The sequence below is a fragment of the Heterostelium album genome, assembly GCF_000004825.1.
Source record: "Heterostelium album PN500 unplaced genomic scaffold PPL_contig6, whole genome shotgun sequence".
Classification (NCBI taxonomy): domain Eukaryota; phylum Evosea; class Eumycetozoa; order Acytosteliales; family Acytosteliaceae; genus Heterostelium; species Heterostelium album.
In genome coordinates, this window is record NW_008805083.1 from 98,872 (window position 1) to 118,112 (window position 19,241).

The following is a 19,241-nucleotide window of genomic DNA, read 5'->3' on the forward strand; positions in this document are numbered from 1 at the left end:
GTATCAGTTTTTGAGAAAAAAAAACAAAAAAAAAAAAAAAAAAAACTTTGTTTCAAAAACAAAAAAAAAAGTGTTTTTTTTTGTCATCCAAAAAAAAGGTAATATAATGTTAGTCGGTGTCGACGAGTTCGGTTTGAATGAGTGTTTGTCATTCAATTCTCTTATTATTACAAGATTTTTTTGAAAAAAACAATGTTTACTACTTTTACCACAACAATGACGATTGAAATTAGAAATGTTACAATCGAAATGTATTTAACACGTAGTCATTTCTCAATTTTTAATTTTCTTCTTAGTTTATCAAATATAGTCTATCTGTCTGATTTCGATGTTTGATATTATTTCATAAAGTAATTAATACTAGATTAGAACAAGAACAATAGCAACAATATATGTATTAATTTATAGATTAATTAGTTTTATTTTTTTGATATTGATAAAAAAATATTCTAAATAATAAATATCTAAGTTTTAGAAATTTATAGGTTGGAAATATGATATCCTTGTTGAGAGTTTTATATTACTTTTCAAACCAGTGTGAGTTTTTCATGATAAAAATAGTTACCCAGGTTTATTAATTTTCCAATCTTAATTAAAAAAAACAACCTCACCCCAAAAAAACATAAAAAAAAACAAGACACCACCAAAAATAAACAATCATAAACAGAACAAAACCACAATTTATTCCACTGATAATAAAAAAAACTAAATATACATATTAATAGTATTAAAAGTAGTGTGTTAATTGTATGTGTTTATTAATACGTATTTACAATAATTTATTTATATAACAATAAAATTTAGACAATGTCAATTTAATTAAATCAAATCACAAATCACATCACATCATTCAACTTCACAAGTTAATTTTACAATTAAATTTTACATATAATAATATTTATATAAATAAATAAATTACTATTCTAAAACAAAGAAAATGAATAAATATAAAATTTCAATAATATTTTTAATATTTACAATTTTATAAATATTGGATTTGGTAATGTCGACGATACCGATTTCATTAGTGGCAGTAGTGAAGAGTTCTCCAATGGCGTTGGCGATGACGGAGGTGAAAATTCAAAAGAATGCTGTGAGGGAAGATATAATCATAAGAATCAAGTGATGTGCACGGGAGAGATTTTCTCAACAAACAGATATCATTACTACAGTTGCTACGATGTATTCTATGGATACACAGAGATCAATGGTACATCGGTGCTGGTCTGCGATCAATGTAATTTGTCAACAATGCATTGGATAAAAACAGTGCTCTACTACGTAGTTCCATTCACCGCTCTACTCATTCTCATTGTCGCCGGTACCATCATCTCTTGCATCTACTGCAAGAGAAAGTCACAAGCAGAATACCAAAAACTACTGAGGGACAGACAATCGATTAACGATCAACATATTTCACTTGTATATACATAAATACGTACAACATTTATATCATATATCTTCCATTATAAATAACTTAATATTATTTATTTTTTCCAATCAACAATATAATTATATATTAAATTAAAATCGACATCTACATTAACAACAACAATAATAACTACAACAAAACAAATATTTGTTTTTTGTTTTTTTTTTCCTAGTCTCACTCTTTCTCCAAACCAAAATTAACATCTAATAAAGTTAACTTTTGATTTTATGTATATATTAAATTAAAATTACATTGGCTACTTAAACACAATTACAATCTTGTCCAAAATATTCCAAATGATATTTTATACTGTATTCCAATGGATTGACAGAATCAGAACACGATGGATCCTCTCCGCTGTCATCGCATATCACATAGCTAGTTACATTATGAGGATACCAAATTTCCTAGAGATTCATTAGCAAAACAAAATATTAATATTTCAAAGAAAATATCCAATTAGGATTATAACATTAGATATCTATCTTTACATTTGGTACATGATGATATTCATTGACTGATTCTTGTGGTGGAAGATGAGGAACCAAATCCTTTTGGTTGGTTACTCTCCAGGTATTTGGTTGTCTACTGTTGTAGTACTCTGCAAAAACATTATTACCAACTCTTGGTGATCCATATGTATAAGTGAATAATGGTACATTTGGGAACCAATCCAATAACTCTAATGTACAGAAAGCTATAATAGTGTAGCGAATAGTAATAGGTGTTAAACAAATTTGTTTAGAAATGAATTGAATGTAGGGATAGTTATTTTTCACAAATACCTACTTGAAATAGCTCCACCCATTGAATGACCGGTTACGAATAAACTGCAATCTGGACACTCTTTAAATTGGTTGGTTATTCCTTCTTGTACTTGTGATCTGACATCGAGCCAACTGTCATAGAATCCATCGTGTACTTTTGCACCCGGAACATTTGGATAGTCTTTTCGGAGGAACTCAATATCGACTATTACATTTAGAAATCCTGTTGTACCTTTGAAAACAGCAATGATTGTATTGTTGTAGATAACAGAGTATCCAATGATATCGGTTGCATTATGATAGTAAACACGTGGACTTGTTGCAGTTGGGAAGTATTCTGAGCATCTCTTACAACTCCATGATTCAATCACTATCATATCATTTTAATTAATGTTAACAACATTTTGATTTGAGAATTGATTTGAAAAATGTAAACTATTTAATTTACTAACCTGATGGTTCACACATTGCAGTGTAGGAGAATAATAAATAGGTGAGACCAACATCTTGGCTGTATGGTGTCGATGGTGGTTGATTTGAATGTGCAAAAACAATAAACAACAATGTTGTTGCAATCAATAAATAATTAGAATAATTCATAAATATGACTTTAGATATAAATAGGTTTTAAAAAATAGCAAAGCAAAAAAAGTTGAATTTTAGTTTGTGTGCTTGATTAACCCTAAAAAAAAAAAGATATAAAATCACAGATTAATTTTTTATTATCAGATTTTTTTTTTTGCTTCCGAAATTTCGTGACTCTTTGTATTTTTTGCTTATTTGGAAGTGTTTTTTAATTTGGAATCATAATGTTTTTAAATTTTGTTAATAATAAGAACTCATATGCATATTTTTTTTGTTAGTAAAACTTAGTAATGATTTGAAGTTTTCATAAATCACTGCTATCATTCATATTCTAAATAGTTCACACAATAAATCGCTGCCTGGTGACTAAGAAGAATGTGATGGAATTGGTGTAAAATGTTTGGAACATTTATTGTGGAATTATATAATATTTAAATGTAACAGCTATTGTTTTTAATCTTCTTCTATGTGCCATGCCATTGAAATCATTTTAATAAAGTATTAATCACCATAAATAAATTGCTCTATACATTTTTGTCAATAATGTACAATAAGTGAATTCGAAAATAAGGCGCTTGTCACTCCCATTTTTTTTTAACGTTCAAAAAAAAATTTTAAAAAAAAATGAATAAAAAAAATTTGAAAAAAAACTTACTCTCGCTCAATAGTTCACACAAAGCAAACTCAAATCCCAACTGTCAGAAAAAAAGATAACATTGAATTTCTTAAGTTTTAAATTTAGATCTAGAATTTTTTAAAATTTTCATTCAATATATATCTTCTCCTACATCTTCTAATTAAACAAGTCGAAATACAATCATCTATTTTTCTAATATTTATTTATTTATTAAAAAATATTATAAAATAAATAACATTTGTATATATATATATAGATAATAGATATAGTTGTAGATACTAGATATAGATAGATAGATAGATAGATAGGATACCTCAGATGGAGAATAATACTGATCAAGTTAATGGTAGTAATAATGGTGGAGGTGTAGAGACTACTAATATCGCTGTTGCTCCACAGACTGTCTCTTCGGTGGAAGATGCCAACAAGAGACAGTTGGAATCGAATGGTGAAGTCGATACCACACCTTTTAAGAAACAAAAGTCTGATGATATACAACAACAACAACAACAACAAGCACAACAGATAAACATGAGTGGATTACCACCTTTATCAGCACCAATGTCACCATCAAGACCAATACCACCTAATCAACAACAACAACAACAACAAGTACAACAACCAATAGTAAAAACAGTTACTACACCACCATCTGCTATTCCAATACCGGCATCGATACAATCTAATAAGCCAGTTCCACAGTTACCATTGAATAACATCGGCAATAACAATACTATAGCTACCAACATATCAAAGAATACAACCATTGCCAATAACAATATAATAACAGCGGCAACAACAGGTACCGGTAATGAAATGCCAGCAACATCAACTACAACTACCACCACAACGACAACAACTACATCGTCGGCGGCACTCGTCTCACCGATGGCGGTACAACAGCAACTGCAACAAGCAACCGCAGCAGCAGCGGCATCGGTTCCACATGTGACATCGGTACTGTTGGCGACTACACAATTCCCGATTCCACAGTGCAGTTGGTTCAAGATGAATGAAATACACGATATCGAGCGAATTCAGATGAACGAGTTCTTCAATGGCCGATCGCCATCAAAGACACCGGAGATCTACAAGGAATACAGAGACTTTATGATCAATACATACCAGCAGAATCCATATCAATACCTCACACTGACTGCTGTCCGCAGAAACCTGGTAGGTGACGTCTGCTCCATAATGCGAGTTCACAGCTTCTTGGATCATTGGGGTCTAATCAACTACTTTGTCAATCCAGACGGTGGAGGTTGTATTCCACCACCACCCTTAATGAACAACAACAATAACAACATAGAAAACAACAACAACAACAACAATAATAATAACGATTCAAGTGTATTAAAATCACCTGGAAAACAAACAACTTCAACAACTACATCTACTTCAACAACTTCTTCATCTTCAACAACAACAACTTCTTCATCATCATCATCATCATCTTCAAAATCATTAGAGTTGAGAAATAATATCTATGGACAACCGCAAGCACCACACAAAACAGTTTGTAGTATTTGTGGTGTCGATTGTACTGCACTTCGCTATCAGTTGTCGAAACCGTTGTCACCCGGTGAAGGACAGAACAATTTGCCAGCGGAGTTGTACAAGGTTAACATTTGTAACAATTGCTTCACTGGTGGCAGCTACGCACCCAACCATCAGGCAACAGACTTTACAAAGATCGAACAGGAGGTCTCGAAAGAACCAGAGGAATGGACTGACCAAGAGACACTCTTACTTCTCGAAGCGATCGACCTCTACGGTGACTCGTGGGTAGACGTATCAGAGCACGTAGCAACCAAAACCAAAGAACAATGTCTACTACACTTCCTCAGATTGCCAATCGAAGATTCCTACCTAGAAGATAACTTTAACAGAGCAATTGGATTGAAGCATAATAATAATAATAATATTCAACAACCAAACAACAATCATAATGATAATGGTATGTTACATATGTATATTTTTATACTTAAGATATATATTACAAACAAACTAATAATATTTGTTTATAGGTTTTGGAGGTAATGAAATATTATCGATGATTAGTTTCTTATCAAAGTCTGTTTCGCCAAATGTTGCATCGGCAGCAGCAAAGGCAGCCTATGAAGAGTTGGAGAGATCGAAACATACAGATACCGATGATATGAATATTCAGACAGCATCGGCAGCCACTCTAGCGGCTACATCGATCAAAGCCAAAGCCATTACACGTTCAGAGGAGCGTGAGATCCAATCTTTGATTCTAGATATCGTTAATCTTCAAACAAAGAAATTAGAGATTAAATTGAAATACTATTCAGATCTTGAAGATTCTCTTGATAGAGAAAGATTATTGGTAAATATATATATATATATATAGATATCATAATATTAATTGATAGATCTATCTATTAACTAACTATTATTAATTAATAATCATTTAGTTGGATAGATCAAGACAAGCATTGTTTGCAGAGAAACTAAGTTTATTAAAAGCATATAATCAAATACCACAACCAAACCTTTTACAAACTGTATCAAATAATAACAATAACAATAATAGCAACAACATCAACAACAACAACAACAACAATGACGATATAAATAGTAGTACGATGGATACTCAAGAAGAACTTGCCAATTAAAAAAACAAAAAAAAAATAACATAAAGAAAAAAACACTAAACAAACAAAAAAGAAAAGTAATAGAAATCTAACTACTATGTAACAATCATTTTCAATATATATTTATCATTATAGTTAGTTTTATGTCACAAACATCCTCGTCTTTTTTCTTTACTTTCTTAAGAATAGAATAGATAGAATAGAAATCAAATCAATATACTTAAAATAAACTTAAATATTCATTATGATGTCTCGGAAGAGGAAATAGGAAATCAAATCAAATCAATCAAATTAAAAAAAGTTTGTTATTGTTTGTTTGTTTGTTTTAATATTATATTATATTTTTATTATTATTTGATTATCAAACTGGACTTGTTGGATCCAGTGGATATCTTGGAGATTGTAGACTGTTTGTACTAGAATCATTGATACTATTCGTTGATAAACTTCCAATATTTGGTGATAATGTGCTATTGATACTACTATTAATATTGTTATTACTATTGTTATTATTGTTGTTGCTATTGTTATTGTTATTATTATTATTGGGTAGAGTAATCATTTCTCTAGAACCATCTTTCTCTTTCTGTCGGTTGGTTCGGTAGAAACTAGGGTAGTGCGGTGCAAAGAATACCTGTATGAAATTCCTCAGTACACCGCGATTGAAAGGATTGCCCTTCTTGAAGGACTTTTTGATTTGCTCGTTGGTGGTCTGTGCACTCGATATCAGGTAGCAGTGGAATCCACCGAGACTGCCGACAAAGATCAATCCACCCAGTGCGTAGACGATCAGCACTATCGAGAGATAGTGAGACTTGGACAACGCATGGTCAAAGACACTGGCGCTGCTGTACATTGGATGGTCATCGCGGATTCGATTCGCACTCAAAATGATGTGCGCAATGCAGAACGCCATAACAAACAGACACTTGAAGCCCAGTGTAAACAGGAAGTACATAAAAAACTTGTAGTTTCTTCGACCGATGCAATTTCCAACCCATGGACAATGATGGTCGAACTGCTCTATACAATTATTACATATTCCACAATGATTTGCTCGAGGTGGTCTAAATATACTACATGTTTCTGTAATTGTTAACAAAGGATGAAGATGATGAAGAAGAAGAAGAAGGGGAGAAGATGCCGTTAGTTTTGATTGATTGATTCAACTCTTTCTTAATTAATAGAAAACAACAAACATACCACACCACTTTACTTCATGTTGAATATTTCTAATGGTAATTGTTTTATATAATGGTTGTCTGTGATCTGAAAATGGATTCTCCATCTCATTGTATACTCCTCGTGGAATAATACCGGGATCGGTGAACGATGTAGTAAAAAGAAAATAGAATGAAAATGCCCAAAAAATAAATAGAAATAACATATATAGCCGCTGAAATATATTGTACAAATAAAGGACACCTGATAATGTTTCAAGTAAGTAAGTTAGTTTTAGTAACTACAAAAAAGATTGATTGATTGGTTGCTTGATTGATTGTTTAATGATACACTTACACTGTCACTAAAAATGGTACCTCTGGTAAAAACATTAATACAACGGCCGAGTAGAAATACATCCTATCTGGACCTGTAACTATCCAGCCATTGCAAAAACTTTTGGTTGTCGATTCGTATACTCTTGCCATATCTTATTATATTGTATTGTAATGTATTGATATGATTGATGATGCTAGTTGCTGTTCCTGATTGAAACTGAAATGAAAACCTCTTGCGCGCGCTCTCTCTCAGTTCTAGTAGCTACTATAACAATATTGGTTTTACTATTGACTCGAGTCCACTAGCAATCAATCATCACATAACTAGACACCCCTCTAAACTCTAAACACTTTACTCTTTCTTTCAATCCACTCCAAAACCAAACGAAACGGAACTGAACTGACCTGAACTGAAAAAATTAAATTGACAACAATCCAGATTAACTATTGAAAATTGATTGAGTGATTGAGTGAATGACTGAATGTATCTAAACTAAACTAACAGTTATTATCTTTTTCTGTTGATTATTAATTTGTGTTTTTCGATTTGGTGTAAAAAGTGTTGATAATTGTAATTGTAACAATAGTAATATTACTTTGCCTTTATTTTTTTTTCTTTTTTTTTTTTTTTATTATAAACACTCAAAACAAATAGATCAAGTTAAAAAAAACAACCTTTCATTCATGTTAAAAAAAAAAACAAAAAAAAAAATTGAAAATGCAAAAAAAAAAAAAAAAACCTCCTTTTTTAAACGTAAAACAAGATTTAAAAATAGTATATTATTTGTGCATTTTGCAATAGAATCATACTATTAGTTATAAACAAACATGCTCAATTAACCAATGTTCATTTAATAATATTTGTATTTAGATCTTAGTTTATCAAAAAAAAAAAACAAAATATATACAAAATCAATAGATCTGTTTATTTAGTTATTTATTAATATTTTGAACAATATTCTATCAATACAGTTGTTATGCTTTTAAGTATTTTTTTTTCAAAAAACAATTAAGATATGTTTTTTGGTTAATTTTCTTTGCTTAAGTGTCAATTCAAAAAAAATAAATAATGAGATTTTTGACACGATGGAAATTTAAATTTCCATTTTTGTAAAATTTAGATTTTTTTTTTAAAATTTGATCTACAAAATATATAAATGTTTACGAAATTTAATTAAAAATTGACGATAATATTAACAATAATAATATGATTCAAAATAAAACAAATATTGATATTAATAACCCATACTACTAATATTATTCACCATCCCATCAAATTGACTTGTGACATATATAAATTTTCAAAAGAATACAAATTGAGAAATCGAGATTTCTGTTTTTCATTTCATACCCATTCTCAGCTGTCAGAAATAAACAACCAAATAACAATTTCTACCCACATTTATTTTTTATTATTTTTCGATAGCTAAATGCAGTGCAATGCTACCCACTACACACCCTTTCAAAGTAACACACTTTCATTCAGCACATCACTTTACAAAAATAAAAATATGAATAAAAATGTGAATAAAAAATAATAAAAAAAATCAGAAACTTTATCATTGGTTTAAAAAAATATCACTTGGTTTTCAAAACCAATTACCGATACAAAAAAATAAAAATAAAAAAATAAACTTGCATAAACTAAAAACAAAAAAAATATCTATCAATTTCTGATTGGAAAAGTTATCAAAGACATAACATAAAATAGCATAACAAACAACCATTAGTTTGTTCCTTGAGTATTATTATCGTTAGCAAAAACACACACTTATATTATTTATTATTATTATACCTTTTCAGATAAATAATAGATAGAATTAGATTCTCCCTCCATATTTATTTTTATTGTTATATATATTTATCTTATTGTATTTCAAAGAACAGATCCTTTCCTTTCCTTAACTTGTTTTATTTGAATATTCATTTCATTTATTTATATTCATTTCATTTTCTTAACTTCACTTCTCAAATCTAATCTTTTGATAAATAGCAATATGGACACATTCAACCCTTTGGTACCACAAGTTATCACTAATGTCGAGCATATTTATGGTGATGCCGCAGCTAACCAAGCTAGATATAAAGAGTTGGTCGATCGTTTCTATGAGCTGTACAATGACAGACCTGCATTCTTCTTCCGTGCACCAGGCAGAGTCAACCTTATCGGTGAACATGTAGACTACAGTGGATATCCAGTATTGGTATGGAATCAATAATATATATAATACTTTGTTTATAATTTTCTTATTTTAGTTTTGTTTGTTTCATTAAGAAAAGAAAAAAAAAACAAAAGAATATGATTATTAATTTTAATGATTTTAAATATATTTATTTATTTATTTGATTATTATTATTATTATTAGCCATTTGCATTACAACAAGATACTATAGTTGCAGCTTCATTCAATAAATCAAATACACAACTCAATATTGCAAATGTAAACAATGAACAATTCTCTTCAAACTCTGTAGATATCACACAACCGGTGGAGATCGATATGTCAAAACATCACTGGACAAACTATGTATTGGCTGGTTGGAAAGGTGTACAAACTTCATCGCCAAACACTCAATTCAAATCACTTAACCTCTTATATAGTGGAAATGTACCAATTGTAAGTTTCTTTAATTTGAAACAGAGAGTAATACAAACATGTTTGTTAATATCTAGATGTATATGCTTATTATGATTAGGGATCTGGTGTATCTAGTTCATCTGCTTTGGTATGTGTTTCGACATTGGCATTCTCATATATGCATCAATTGACCTACACCAAAGAGGATCTCGCCAATATCTCTGTAAAGTGTGAGCGTTTCGTTGGCATCGAAGGTGGTGGAATGGATCAAGCCATCTCCTATCTGGCCGAGGAGAGCACCGCCAAACTGATAGAGTTCAATCCACTGAGAACCAAGAATGTAAAGCTGCCAGGTGGTGTCTCTTTTGTTATTTCCAACAGCTTGGTCGAATCCAACAAAGTCGTTACTGGCGCATTCTATTATAATCTTCGTGTGGTCGAGTGTCGTCTCGCTGCCGTGCTGCTCACCAAGAAGCTCGGTCTCAACTGGACCGCAATTCGTCGTCTCATCGACGTCCAAAACCTGTCGACTCTCACACTGGAACAGCTGATTGCCAAAACATCGGAACTGCTTCAACCCGCCGCCTACACACGCCAGCAAGTCGCCGACGAGTTGGAGATGTCGGTGGAGCAACTGGTCCGAGACTACTTCCCCTCGGGAATCCAAGTGACTGCCGAGCATTTCGAACTTCAGAGACGTGCACTCCATGTGTTCACAGAGACTCTGCGTGTCTACCAGTTTGCGCAGAGCTGCGCCAACAACGAGTCACCAGTCGACCTCGGTCAGCTGATGAACGCCAGCCACTTTAGTTGTGCCGAGCAATTCGAGTGCAGCTGTCCGGAGCTCGATCGTCTCACCTCAATCTGCCGAGATGCGGGTGCCTATGGTTCGCGTCTCACCGGTGCCGGCTGGGGAGGCTGTGTCATCTCACTCGTCCCCACCGACAAGCTCGCCGCCTTCACCGAACAAATCGAACAACAATACTACTCGAAACTCAACAAACTTCCAGCCGAGAAATCATCATACCTCTTTAGCACAACACCATCTTCCGGTGCCAGTATTGTAGTATTACCAGATCAACATGCTTAAATAAATAAAATAATATAAACAACTCAAATCTCAGAGATGAAAATTAACATAAATTTATTGTTCTAAATAATAATAACATTGTGGTTATTTTATAATCAATCTATCTAATCTATCGTCATCCTAAATCCAATTATATTTTTTTAGTCGGGCGCGGAATAAATTAAACAAAGAGAAAATTCCCACTTTTTATTAGAAGTTAATCAAAACAAGGCATCAATATGTTGGGATTTAGTTTTTCTGATGGGTTTTTTTGTTTTTTTTTTGTTTATCTTTTTGTGGAATGGGTCTTTTCACATATTTTTTTAAATTAAAATCTTATTTTTGAAATTAAATACTCCAATGTTGAACAATAATCATTGTCAATATATATTAATTATTGTTAATTATAATTTTATTTTATTTATTTATTTATCTGTATTTTTTTTGTAATTCTATCATAAAAAAGTAGTAAAAAGATTTCTGTAAAAGAAAATAAAAAATTATAAAAAAAAAAAAGTAGGGTGAAAAAGATATTTTTAATTTTGTGTGTTCAATTTCAAGACCAATAAAAATCCTTTACTTAAATAGCTATTCTATTCTATTGTTATAATTATTGTTTAAATTTGTAATAAAAAGCAACATTAAAATCGATAGAACAACACTTCAAAATAGTAATAGGTAATGAATTAATTTGTGATCATACAGTTTTCTAATTAGAAACTTTATAAAGTTCAAATATCAAGCAAGCATTTACAAATTACTCCCTACGACAAAGCATTTATGAATGTTTGTTGAGTATTAATATCACAAAGTGCACTTTGTATGACAGGTTTACTTAGAATAGTATAGTTATTGTATTGTCTCTCAATTAATTGGAAGTATAGTTATTAACATTACCCAACAGAAGAGGAGAACAGTACAATAACAAACAACTAAACAGTCAATAACAAACAACATAGGCAACATCACATTAATAAGCAATAACTCTACAAATGGGGAATTGTTTAGCAATTTAATAATAAATATCATAATATTAAATTTTAAAAAAATAATTTATGTCCAAATTAACTTAACACACACACACATATAGAATAAGAATAAACAACAACCACAACCCACTCACACCACCACAAACAACAATAATATCTATTAATTAATATCTACCTGTTGAGTATGTTCATTATATATTCAATTAAATTTAAATAAAATATTTAGATCTATCTATCTTCTTTTTTTTTTATTTTATTATTGAATATTGAATTTGACCTGTTTGTTTCTATTTCATAATATTACTACACACATCATATGATATCATAAACAACATTTACATTTTATTTAAACCTGTTTGATAGAAATAATAATAAAAATTGACAGGAAGTACACCAAATATACATATATATATAAGATAGATAGATAGATGGAATAATAATATCACTATTATTAAATGTAAATTCAATTCAATTTAAAATCCAATAGTGTAAAGCAAACAACTAAAGTAACAAATAGATTTGTTTGAACAAATTTATTGACAATCTATAAGCTTTTATCATATATATCATCATTTTCATACTTTGCTATTTCAAATTAAAATTATAATCATTATATTATAGTTTTTTTTTATTTCAATTTAATAATAATTCGACTGGTCTTTTTGTTTTTTTTGAATTTTATATTTATTTTCTTTATAATTTCGACAAAGTTATATTAATAAACTATTTTAAATAGATTTAGATATTTTGGAAGAAAAAAAATAAATCTAGATCATCAATTTTTTGTTTGATCTTGGCAAGATATTTTTTTTGGTATTGAATTGATTTTTTTGGAAAACAAAAAATATCAACTAAAAAGAAGGAGTAAAGTAGAGTATATTCAATAGTAGTAGTTAGTTACATGTAGTTGTATTTTGGTGAGAAAGAAAGGATAGGAAGAAGTAGAAGTAGAAGTAGTAGAATATAGATATATAGAAAGTAAATAGAACAATGTTATATACTTGGCATCAATCGAATAATACAGTTGTCATCACATTTTCAACACCTGCACGTATCAGTCGTGAAGATGTCATTGCAGAGCTGAGCGATGGCGTCAACTTTCAGGCCGGTGTAGATGGCTATGTTTTGCATATCGATGGTGTGCTGTCGGCAGCATGCAAATCGACAGTCAAGGTCAACCTGAAAGAGGATGCCAACCAGGCGATCCTCACACTCGACAAACAGTCGCCTGGCAAGTGGAGCGCGCTCCTCTCAGAGATTGCAGAGACAGCTGTACCTCGTGCACGTGTACTCTTTGACTATGTGGGAAGCGGTGCATCTGAGGAGGAAGGTGAACTCGCACCGCTGTACGCCAACGAGCTACTGCAAGTCGTTGCCAAAGACGAAAGCGGTTGGTGGGAGGGTATCAAACTACAAATGTCAGGTGTATTCCCAAGCAATTTTGTAGATGATTTCGAACATGACTATCAAGAACAAGAAGGTATGTTATACATTATATAGATCTGATCTATTTGTAAACAAAACACAACACACTTTTATTCTATTCAAAAGCAACAGAACTCATGACATGACACAACTACAACAATACAAAGTTTCATTTCACTAGTTTCTGAAAATCTGGTCAAATCAATCACAAAAAAACAAAACCAAAAAAAAACGAAAAATGACAAATTTTTTGTTTGGTCGACAGAAATTTGTTTCAATTTTTCGATGATGGTTTGTTTGATGTGATATAGAAGTGGATAGTGTGATTATCGATCTTTGCAAAGAGAAAAAAAAAAAAGCAAAAAAACATGGAAGAAAAAATCTGAATCTTGACCATATCATACTTCTTACATTTACCTTTTTTTTTCATTGGTTTTTTTCTTGTTTATTTTTTTCAAAGTGTTTTTACTATTTTTTTTATTTTATTTTATTTTCTTTAATGTTTTGTTTTGATTTATACCAAACAAGCAAAAATACTTTACAGTTTAATATATATCTCTTACAGTCCGATTAAAATTTTATTACAATTTTATTTCATAAATACATATCATTCATTCAACCAATATTTATATTTTACAATACGATTAATTAACATCGACATACATCTAAATTTAAAACAACCGATTTCACTTCAAAACACACTCAAACACACACATTTAGTTTAAATTGAACAGAATAGAAATATATATATATATACTACATAGTCACAACAAAAAGAAACAAATTTTTTAACAATAAATAATATTAAATTTAGATGTTGAAGCATCCTCAGAGTTAACAAAGTTTGAAGAATCACAACAGCCAATCAATACAGGTAAGATTTAGAAGAATTTGATTTTGATCTAAAGAGATACTTGTATACTAACCACCACTCTACTTCTCAAATTTTTTATTTTTATTTTTTATTCTTTGATTCATCTTGTTTCTCATCTTATCATCTAATGTTTTTATTACTTTTTTTTTTTTTTCTTAATGTTGTGTTATATTATATTGTATATTGTTCACACAACACAATCTTTATTCACTTCACTCTATATCTCCCCCAAAACTGCTTTAAAAATGGTTTGGTTTGGTTTGGTTTTTGGTTGTAACAATTGTGTTTGTGTTTTGTTTTTTGATTTTGGTTTTTTGAAAAACATCATCACCAATTTACATGTGAAAATCAATTATCTCGAATATATTAAACAATACAATAGTTCAGAGAGTGGGAATCAGTGTAATGGGTGACGAATTAAAAAATAAACTCTTCCTAAGGAAGACAGCAGCATTTTCAAGAGAGAAAAATGATGAAGAACAACAACAACAATCAAATCCAACTCCAATAGTTCCCATACAACCAATAACTCCACTTCCACAATCACAACCTCAACAGCAGCAACAACCTCAACAACAACAACAACAGTTTGTTCCTGTTCAACCTTCTATGAAGAAAAAACCTCCACCTGTAGTTCGAACCTATTCTACAGTGCAATCAACAGAATCATCATCATCAGCATCATCAGGCAGCAGTAGTAATAATCCACCTCCCATCACTCCAATTCTTTCTCAACAAAACTCGATGACAAATATACAGCAGGCTCCTCAACAACAGCAAACAACCACAACAGCAGCAGCGCCACAACAACAGCAACCACAAGCAAAGAGTTCGCAACCAGCTGCTGCAGCACCTAATCAACAGAAGGATGATCACAAGGAAAATAGATTGACATCACTCTTTAAGAAACCATTGAAAAAGATAACAGCTGTTGCAAATTTGATTCATAGCGACGATGGTCACAAGAAAGATGGAAAGACTGTACGTGCAGTCGTATTATACGAGTTTGAAACAGAGAATCCAGGTGAACTACCATTGAAAGTCGGTGAGATCATTACTATTCAATCGAAAGATCAGAGCGGTTGGTGGCAAGGAACCAATTCAAATGGTCAACAAGGTTGGTTCTCACACACATTCGTCGAGGAAGTCAAAGAGGAATCATCACAACAACAGTCACAAAAGAAAGAACCACCTCCATCCAAGCCACAACCACCCAAACCACAATCACAACCACAGCAACAACCACCTCAACCACAATCGGTTGAAACCAAGCTTCAAGCGATCAAGGATACACCAAAACTAGAGCACGTCAGAAAACCAGGAGCTGCTCGTGGACGTAAGCCACCCTCGAGATCAAGAGCATCCTATCTATTGCCACCAGACGAGCGTGAGGAACGTGAAAAGATGAGAGCACAATACTATTCACTCGCACCAAGACCCGGACTGAAAGATTCCGATGAAAACACACCTCCACCACTCGGAGAGATAGAAAGTAGCCACAGCGACGGTGAGGAGCCATCAACACCACAACAATCGACACCAAATCCACTGTCTGCAAGCCAGCCTGTCGACAAGAAACCACCACCACCACTTGCACCAAGAAGAAATCCAATCTCTGCTTCCTCAGGTACAGTACCAAATAATAGTGGTAACTCGAGCGCCAATACATCGGCGTCGAGCAGCGGAGCAGTCAGTCCTATTTCCCAATCCGGTGAGCTTCCACCTCCTCTTGCCGATCTCAATACATCATCAGATTCGGTAGTCGACAAACCATCGGCTGCCGCAGCAGCTTCTGCCGGCGGACAACCAGACAAACCGGTTGTCATGAAACCAAAGATGCCAATCATGAAGAAACCAGCAGCTAAACCAGCGGCAGCCGGATCTTCCTCCACTCCAGGTAGTTCAGAATCATCCACAAACTCGGCACCATCACCTTCACCAACTGGAATCTCGGCAACTCCACCCAACCTTCCACAGCTTTCCGATGAGGATAGAGAGAGAATCGTAGCAAAACCAATGTTGAAACCAACTCTCAAACCAAAGCCAACATCTCCACCAGCAGTCGCCACCTCTGAACCTGCAGAATCTTCAGACGATGGTGTACCGCCTCCATTAGGCAATCTAGAGCGTAGCTCACCAAGCAAACCAGCATCGAACGAAAGTGGAATCGATACATCCAAACCAGAATTAATGAAGGTACTCAGACCAAGACAACCACCTCAACAACAACAACCACCAGCAGCAGCAGCATCAACAGATAGCAATGCACCACCTTCAACATCACCAGCACCTCTCAGACCAAAGCCACCACCCGTCGCCAAGAGAGATCCAAAACTTTCGTCCTCTGTCAACTCTACACCATCAACATCGCCACCAAACTCAACCTCACCACCTGGCCACCCAAAGTACTTTATCACCACCAAGCGAACCAATACCATCTACTGAATCACAACCAACTACAGTAGCATCCAGTCAACCAGAAGAAACACCTGTAGCTGTACAGCCACCAACACCAACACCATCATCAGCTCCAGTATCTGTACCAGTATCAGCACCAGCACCAGCTGCAGCTGCAGCGGCATCGGCTACACCATCGAGCACACCAAAGACAACACCAAAATCTACACCAAAGACAACACCAAGAACCTCTCCAACCTCATCATTATCATCGCCAATTGAATCGATTTTCAAGGAATTAGCATCGATCACCAGTCAAGTGGATGCAATTCCACTGCCAGAGACATCTTTCCAACACCAATATCCAGCTTTACAAAATAACTTTTTATTCGATATATGCACAGAGTGTAGATGGCAAGAATTGGACCAACGACAGCAATCTTTCTCAATCCACCAAGATTCCATTGTTCCAACTGATATGGCCATTAATTTATTGTATTTTGTGTGAGGAGGTCGGACAAGAGGAAATGTCGAAATATATCTCTGATGTTCCACTGGAATCGAAATTTGATAAACCATTTACCAGCCAAAAGAAAGCACACAATCCATTCTGCATCGGTGGAAACTTGGTTGAATCACATCTTTTATCGAATACCTATCCAAATGCAGCTCAAAGAATTTCAAAAGTAAATACCATAATAACCTTTATATTTATTAAGAAATTACATTATCGACTAACATGTTTTATTTATACTTATTAGATTATTTTAAGACTTCAACAATTGGTAAATGGAAGTGTATCTTGTGATATGGCATGTTATCTTTCACAGAAATCAGAGAGTTCCGATGAAGTTACCACTGCTCATCTTATAAAGAGTGCCGGTCTTATTAAGCAACCCGATGATATTTTAGATATTTACTATCAACTCAATTCTATTCAAATGAGTCCATCACAGATTGCTGCGCTCGCAGCTACCATTGCCGGTGAGGGTCTCAGTCCAATCACAAGCAACAAACTATGTAACAACAAATCAATTATCAACGGCATGTTGACCACACTTAAGACCTGTGATCCATCATGCAGCAAGACAACCAATCGCTATGAAGTACTACAGCTCTCCAGTGATAGTGGTATCATGATGCTCATCGTACCAGGCGTACTCGGTGTAGCCATCTGCACAACCTCGACCAAACAACCCGAGGAACCAAGTACTTCCAACAACGAAAAACACAACGAATTCTGTAATCTTTTCATTAAATCATTATCTAAATAAATAAAAAATGGAATAAAATAAAAAAAAATAAATACAGATATAAATATTAACAAAAGAAAGAAGAAAACTAAAAAAAAAAGGTTTTTTTATCATTCATGTCATATCGTAACTTAAACAACTATTTTTTTTATTTCTTTCAATGAAGATTTAAATATTATCTTGTTGGAAATATTGAAAAGGTGGTAAACCTTTTTGTATCATGACTATGCTGTTTGGACAACATCAAATTTGGCAGTGCCCTCCTCAAAAATTTTATTAAGAAAAAAATAAAAAGGGTTTTCAATTTATTTGAATTTTTCAAAGTTTGAAAAAAATTGAGCAAACCCATCAATAAACAGTACCTTTTTTGTTTTTGTTTTTTTTTTTTTTGATTAATATTTTGGTTTTTTTCTTTTTTACAGCTAATAGTCAAGAAACATAACATTGTAATAGTAAATTAATATTCAAACAAACAAATCCTATAGGATATCAACACAGTCAAATAAAGAAATTCATTCAACCATCTAATTGGATTATTTACAAAAAGTACAAAACAGAGCAGAACATCAAACTAGTAATAGTAGTAGATACAGCAACTAAATTTATTTATTTATTTATTTATTTAATTCCAACATTCGGTATGAACAGTCAACATAATGTTATTCATTTCAATCATGATTTAAATCTATTTTTTCTAGAAGAATAATAAACATATTAATATTTTTTTTTATTGATTCGTTTCGTTTAATTTATAAATTGTCTTGTTTTCGATTTGTTGTTGTTGTTTGTTTGTTCACAATAAATATTTATTTATTTATCAAGATCACCAAGATTAAACAAAACCTCGACAAGACACAAAGAATAACAAATAAAAAATGAAAATAAAAATAAAGATCGATCAAAAAATAAACACCAACAATCAAAATCAAAACAATAACAATAACACCACCACATATAACAAAAATACAATCAAAATCAACAACACACAGTAGTAGAGAAAGCAATTGTGTCAAAAACAATAATAATTAAAAAAAACCAACATAATAAATAAATACTATTATTACAACTATAAAAAATAAAATAAATAAAATAAAAAAATCAAACAACATTTCTT

At 32.3% G+C, this 19,241-nt stretch overlaps 7 protein-coding genes across 7 annotated transcripts; 5 read left to right on the forward strand and 2 right to left on the reverse strand.

Annotated features, from left to right (window-relative positions):
- Positions 1-192: 192 nt before the first annotated feature.
- PPL_03581 (uncharacterized protein) lies at positions 193-1,434 on the forward strand (the record flags this gene model as incomplete). Its single annotated transcript, XM_020574509.1, has 4 exons — positions 193-330; positions 370-394; positions 486-537; positions 1,029-1,434. The coding sequence occupies 4 exons, from the start codon at positions 193-195 to the stop codon at positions 1,432-1,434; spliced, it is 621 nt and encodes a 206-aa protein (XP_020435551.1).
- A 258-nt stretch (positions 1,435-1,692) lies between these two features.
- Positions 1,693-3,605, reverse strand: PPL_03582 (lipase family protein; the record flags this gene model as incomplete). The annotated part of the gene is made up of 6 exons (XM_020574510.1): positions 1,693-1,839; positions 1,924-2,129; positions 2,222-2,569; positions 2,652-2,807; positions 3,440-3,479; positions 3,600-3,605. The coding sequence occupies 6 exons, from the start codon at positions 3,603-3,605 to the stop codon at positions 1,693-1,695; spliced, it is 903 nt and encodes a 300-aa protein (XP_020435552.1).
- Positions 3,606-3,739: 134 nt separating this feature from the next.
- On the forward strand, positions 3,740-6,063 carry PPL_03583 (myb domain-containing protein; the record flags this gene model as incomplete). Its single annotated transcript, XM_020574511.1, has 3 exons — positions 3,740-5,381; positions 5,452-5,774; positions 5,863-6,063. The coding sequence occupies 3 exons, from the start codon at positions 3,740-3,742 to the stop codon at positions 6,061-6,063; spliced, it is 2,166 nt and encodes a 721-aa protein (XP_020435553.1).
- A 340-nt stretch (positions 6,064-6,403) lies between these two features.
- Positions 6,404-7,691, reverse strand: PPL_03584 (uncharacterized protein; the record flags this gene model as incomplete). Its single annotated transcript, XM_020574512.1, has 3 exons — positions 6,404-6,676; positions 7,259-7,304; positions 7,561-7,691. The coding sequence occupies 3 exons, from the start codon at positions 7,689-7,691 to the stop codon at positions 6,404-6,406; spliced, it is 450 nt and encodes a 149-aa protein (XP_020435554.1).
- A 1,847-nt stretch (positions 7,692-9,538) lies between these two features.
- galK (galactokinase) lies at positions 9,539-11,210 on the forward strand (the record flags this gene model as incomplete). Its single annotated transcript, XM_020574513.1, has 3 exons — positions 9,539-9,745; positions 9,908-10,159; positions 10,239-11,210. 3 exons carry the CDS (start codon positions 9,539-9,541, stop codon positions 11,208-11,210), a joined length of 1,431 nt encoding a protein of 476 aa, XP_020435555.1.
- A 1,958-nt stretch (positions 11,211-13,168) lies between these two features.
- On the forward strand, positions 13,169-14,488 carry PPL_03586 (SH3 domain-containing protein; the record flags this gene model as incomplete). The annotated part of the gene is made up of 2 exons (XM_020574514.1): positions 13,169-13,658; positions 14,418-14,488. The coding sequence occupies 2 exons, from the start codon at positions 13,169-13,171 to the stop codon at positions 14,486-14,488; spliced, it is 561 nt and encodes a 186-aa protein (XP_020435556.1).
- A 394-nt stretch (positions 14,489-14,882) lies between these two features.
- PPL_03587 (SH3 domain-containing protein) lies at positions 14,883-18,727 on the forward strand (the record flags this gene model as incomplete). The annotated part of the gene is given in 5 exon segments (XM_020574515.1): positions 14,883-16,882; positions 16,902-17,369; positions 17,461-17,560; positions 17,636-18,083; positions 18,675-18,727. The coding sequence occupies 5 exon segments, from the start codon at positions 14,883-14,885 to the stop codon at positions 18,725-18,727; spliced, it is 3,069 nt and encodes a 1,022-aa protein (XP_020435557.1).
- Between the last annotated feature and the right edge of the window lie 514 nt (positions 18,728-19,241).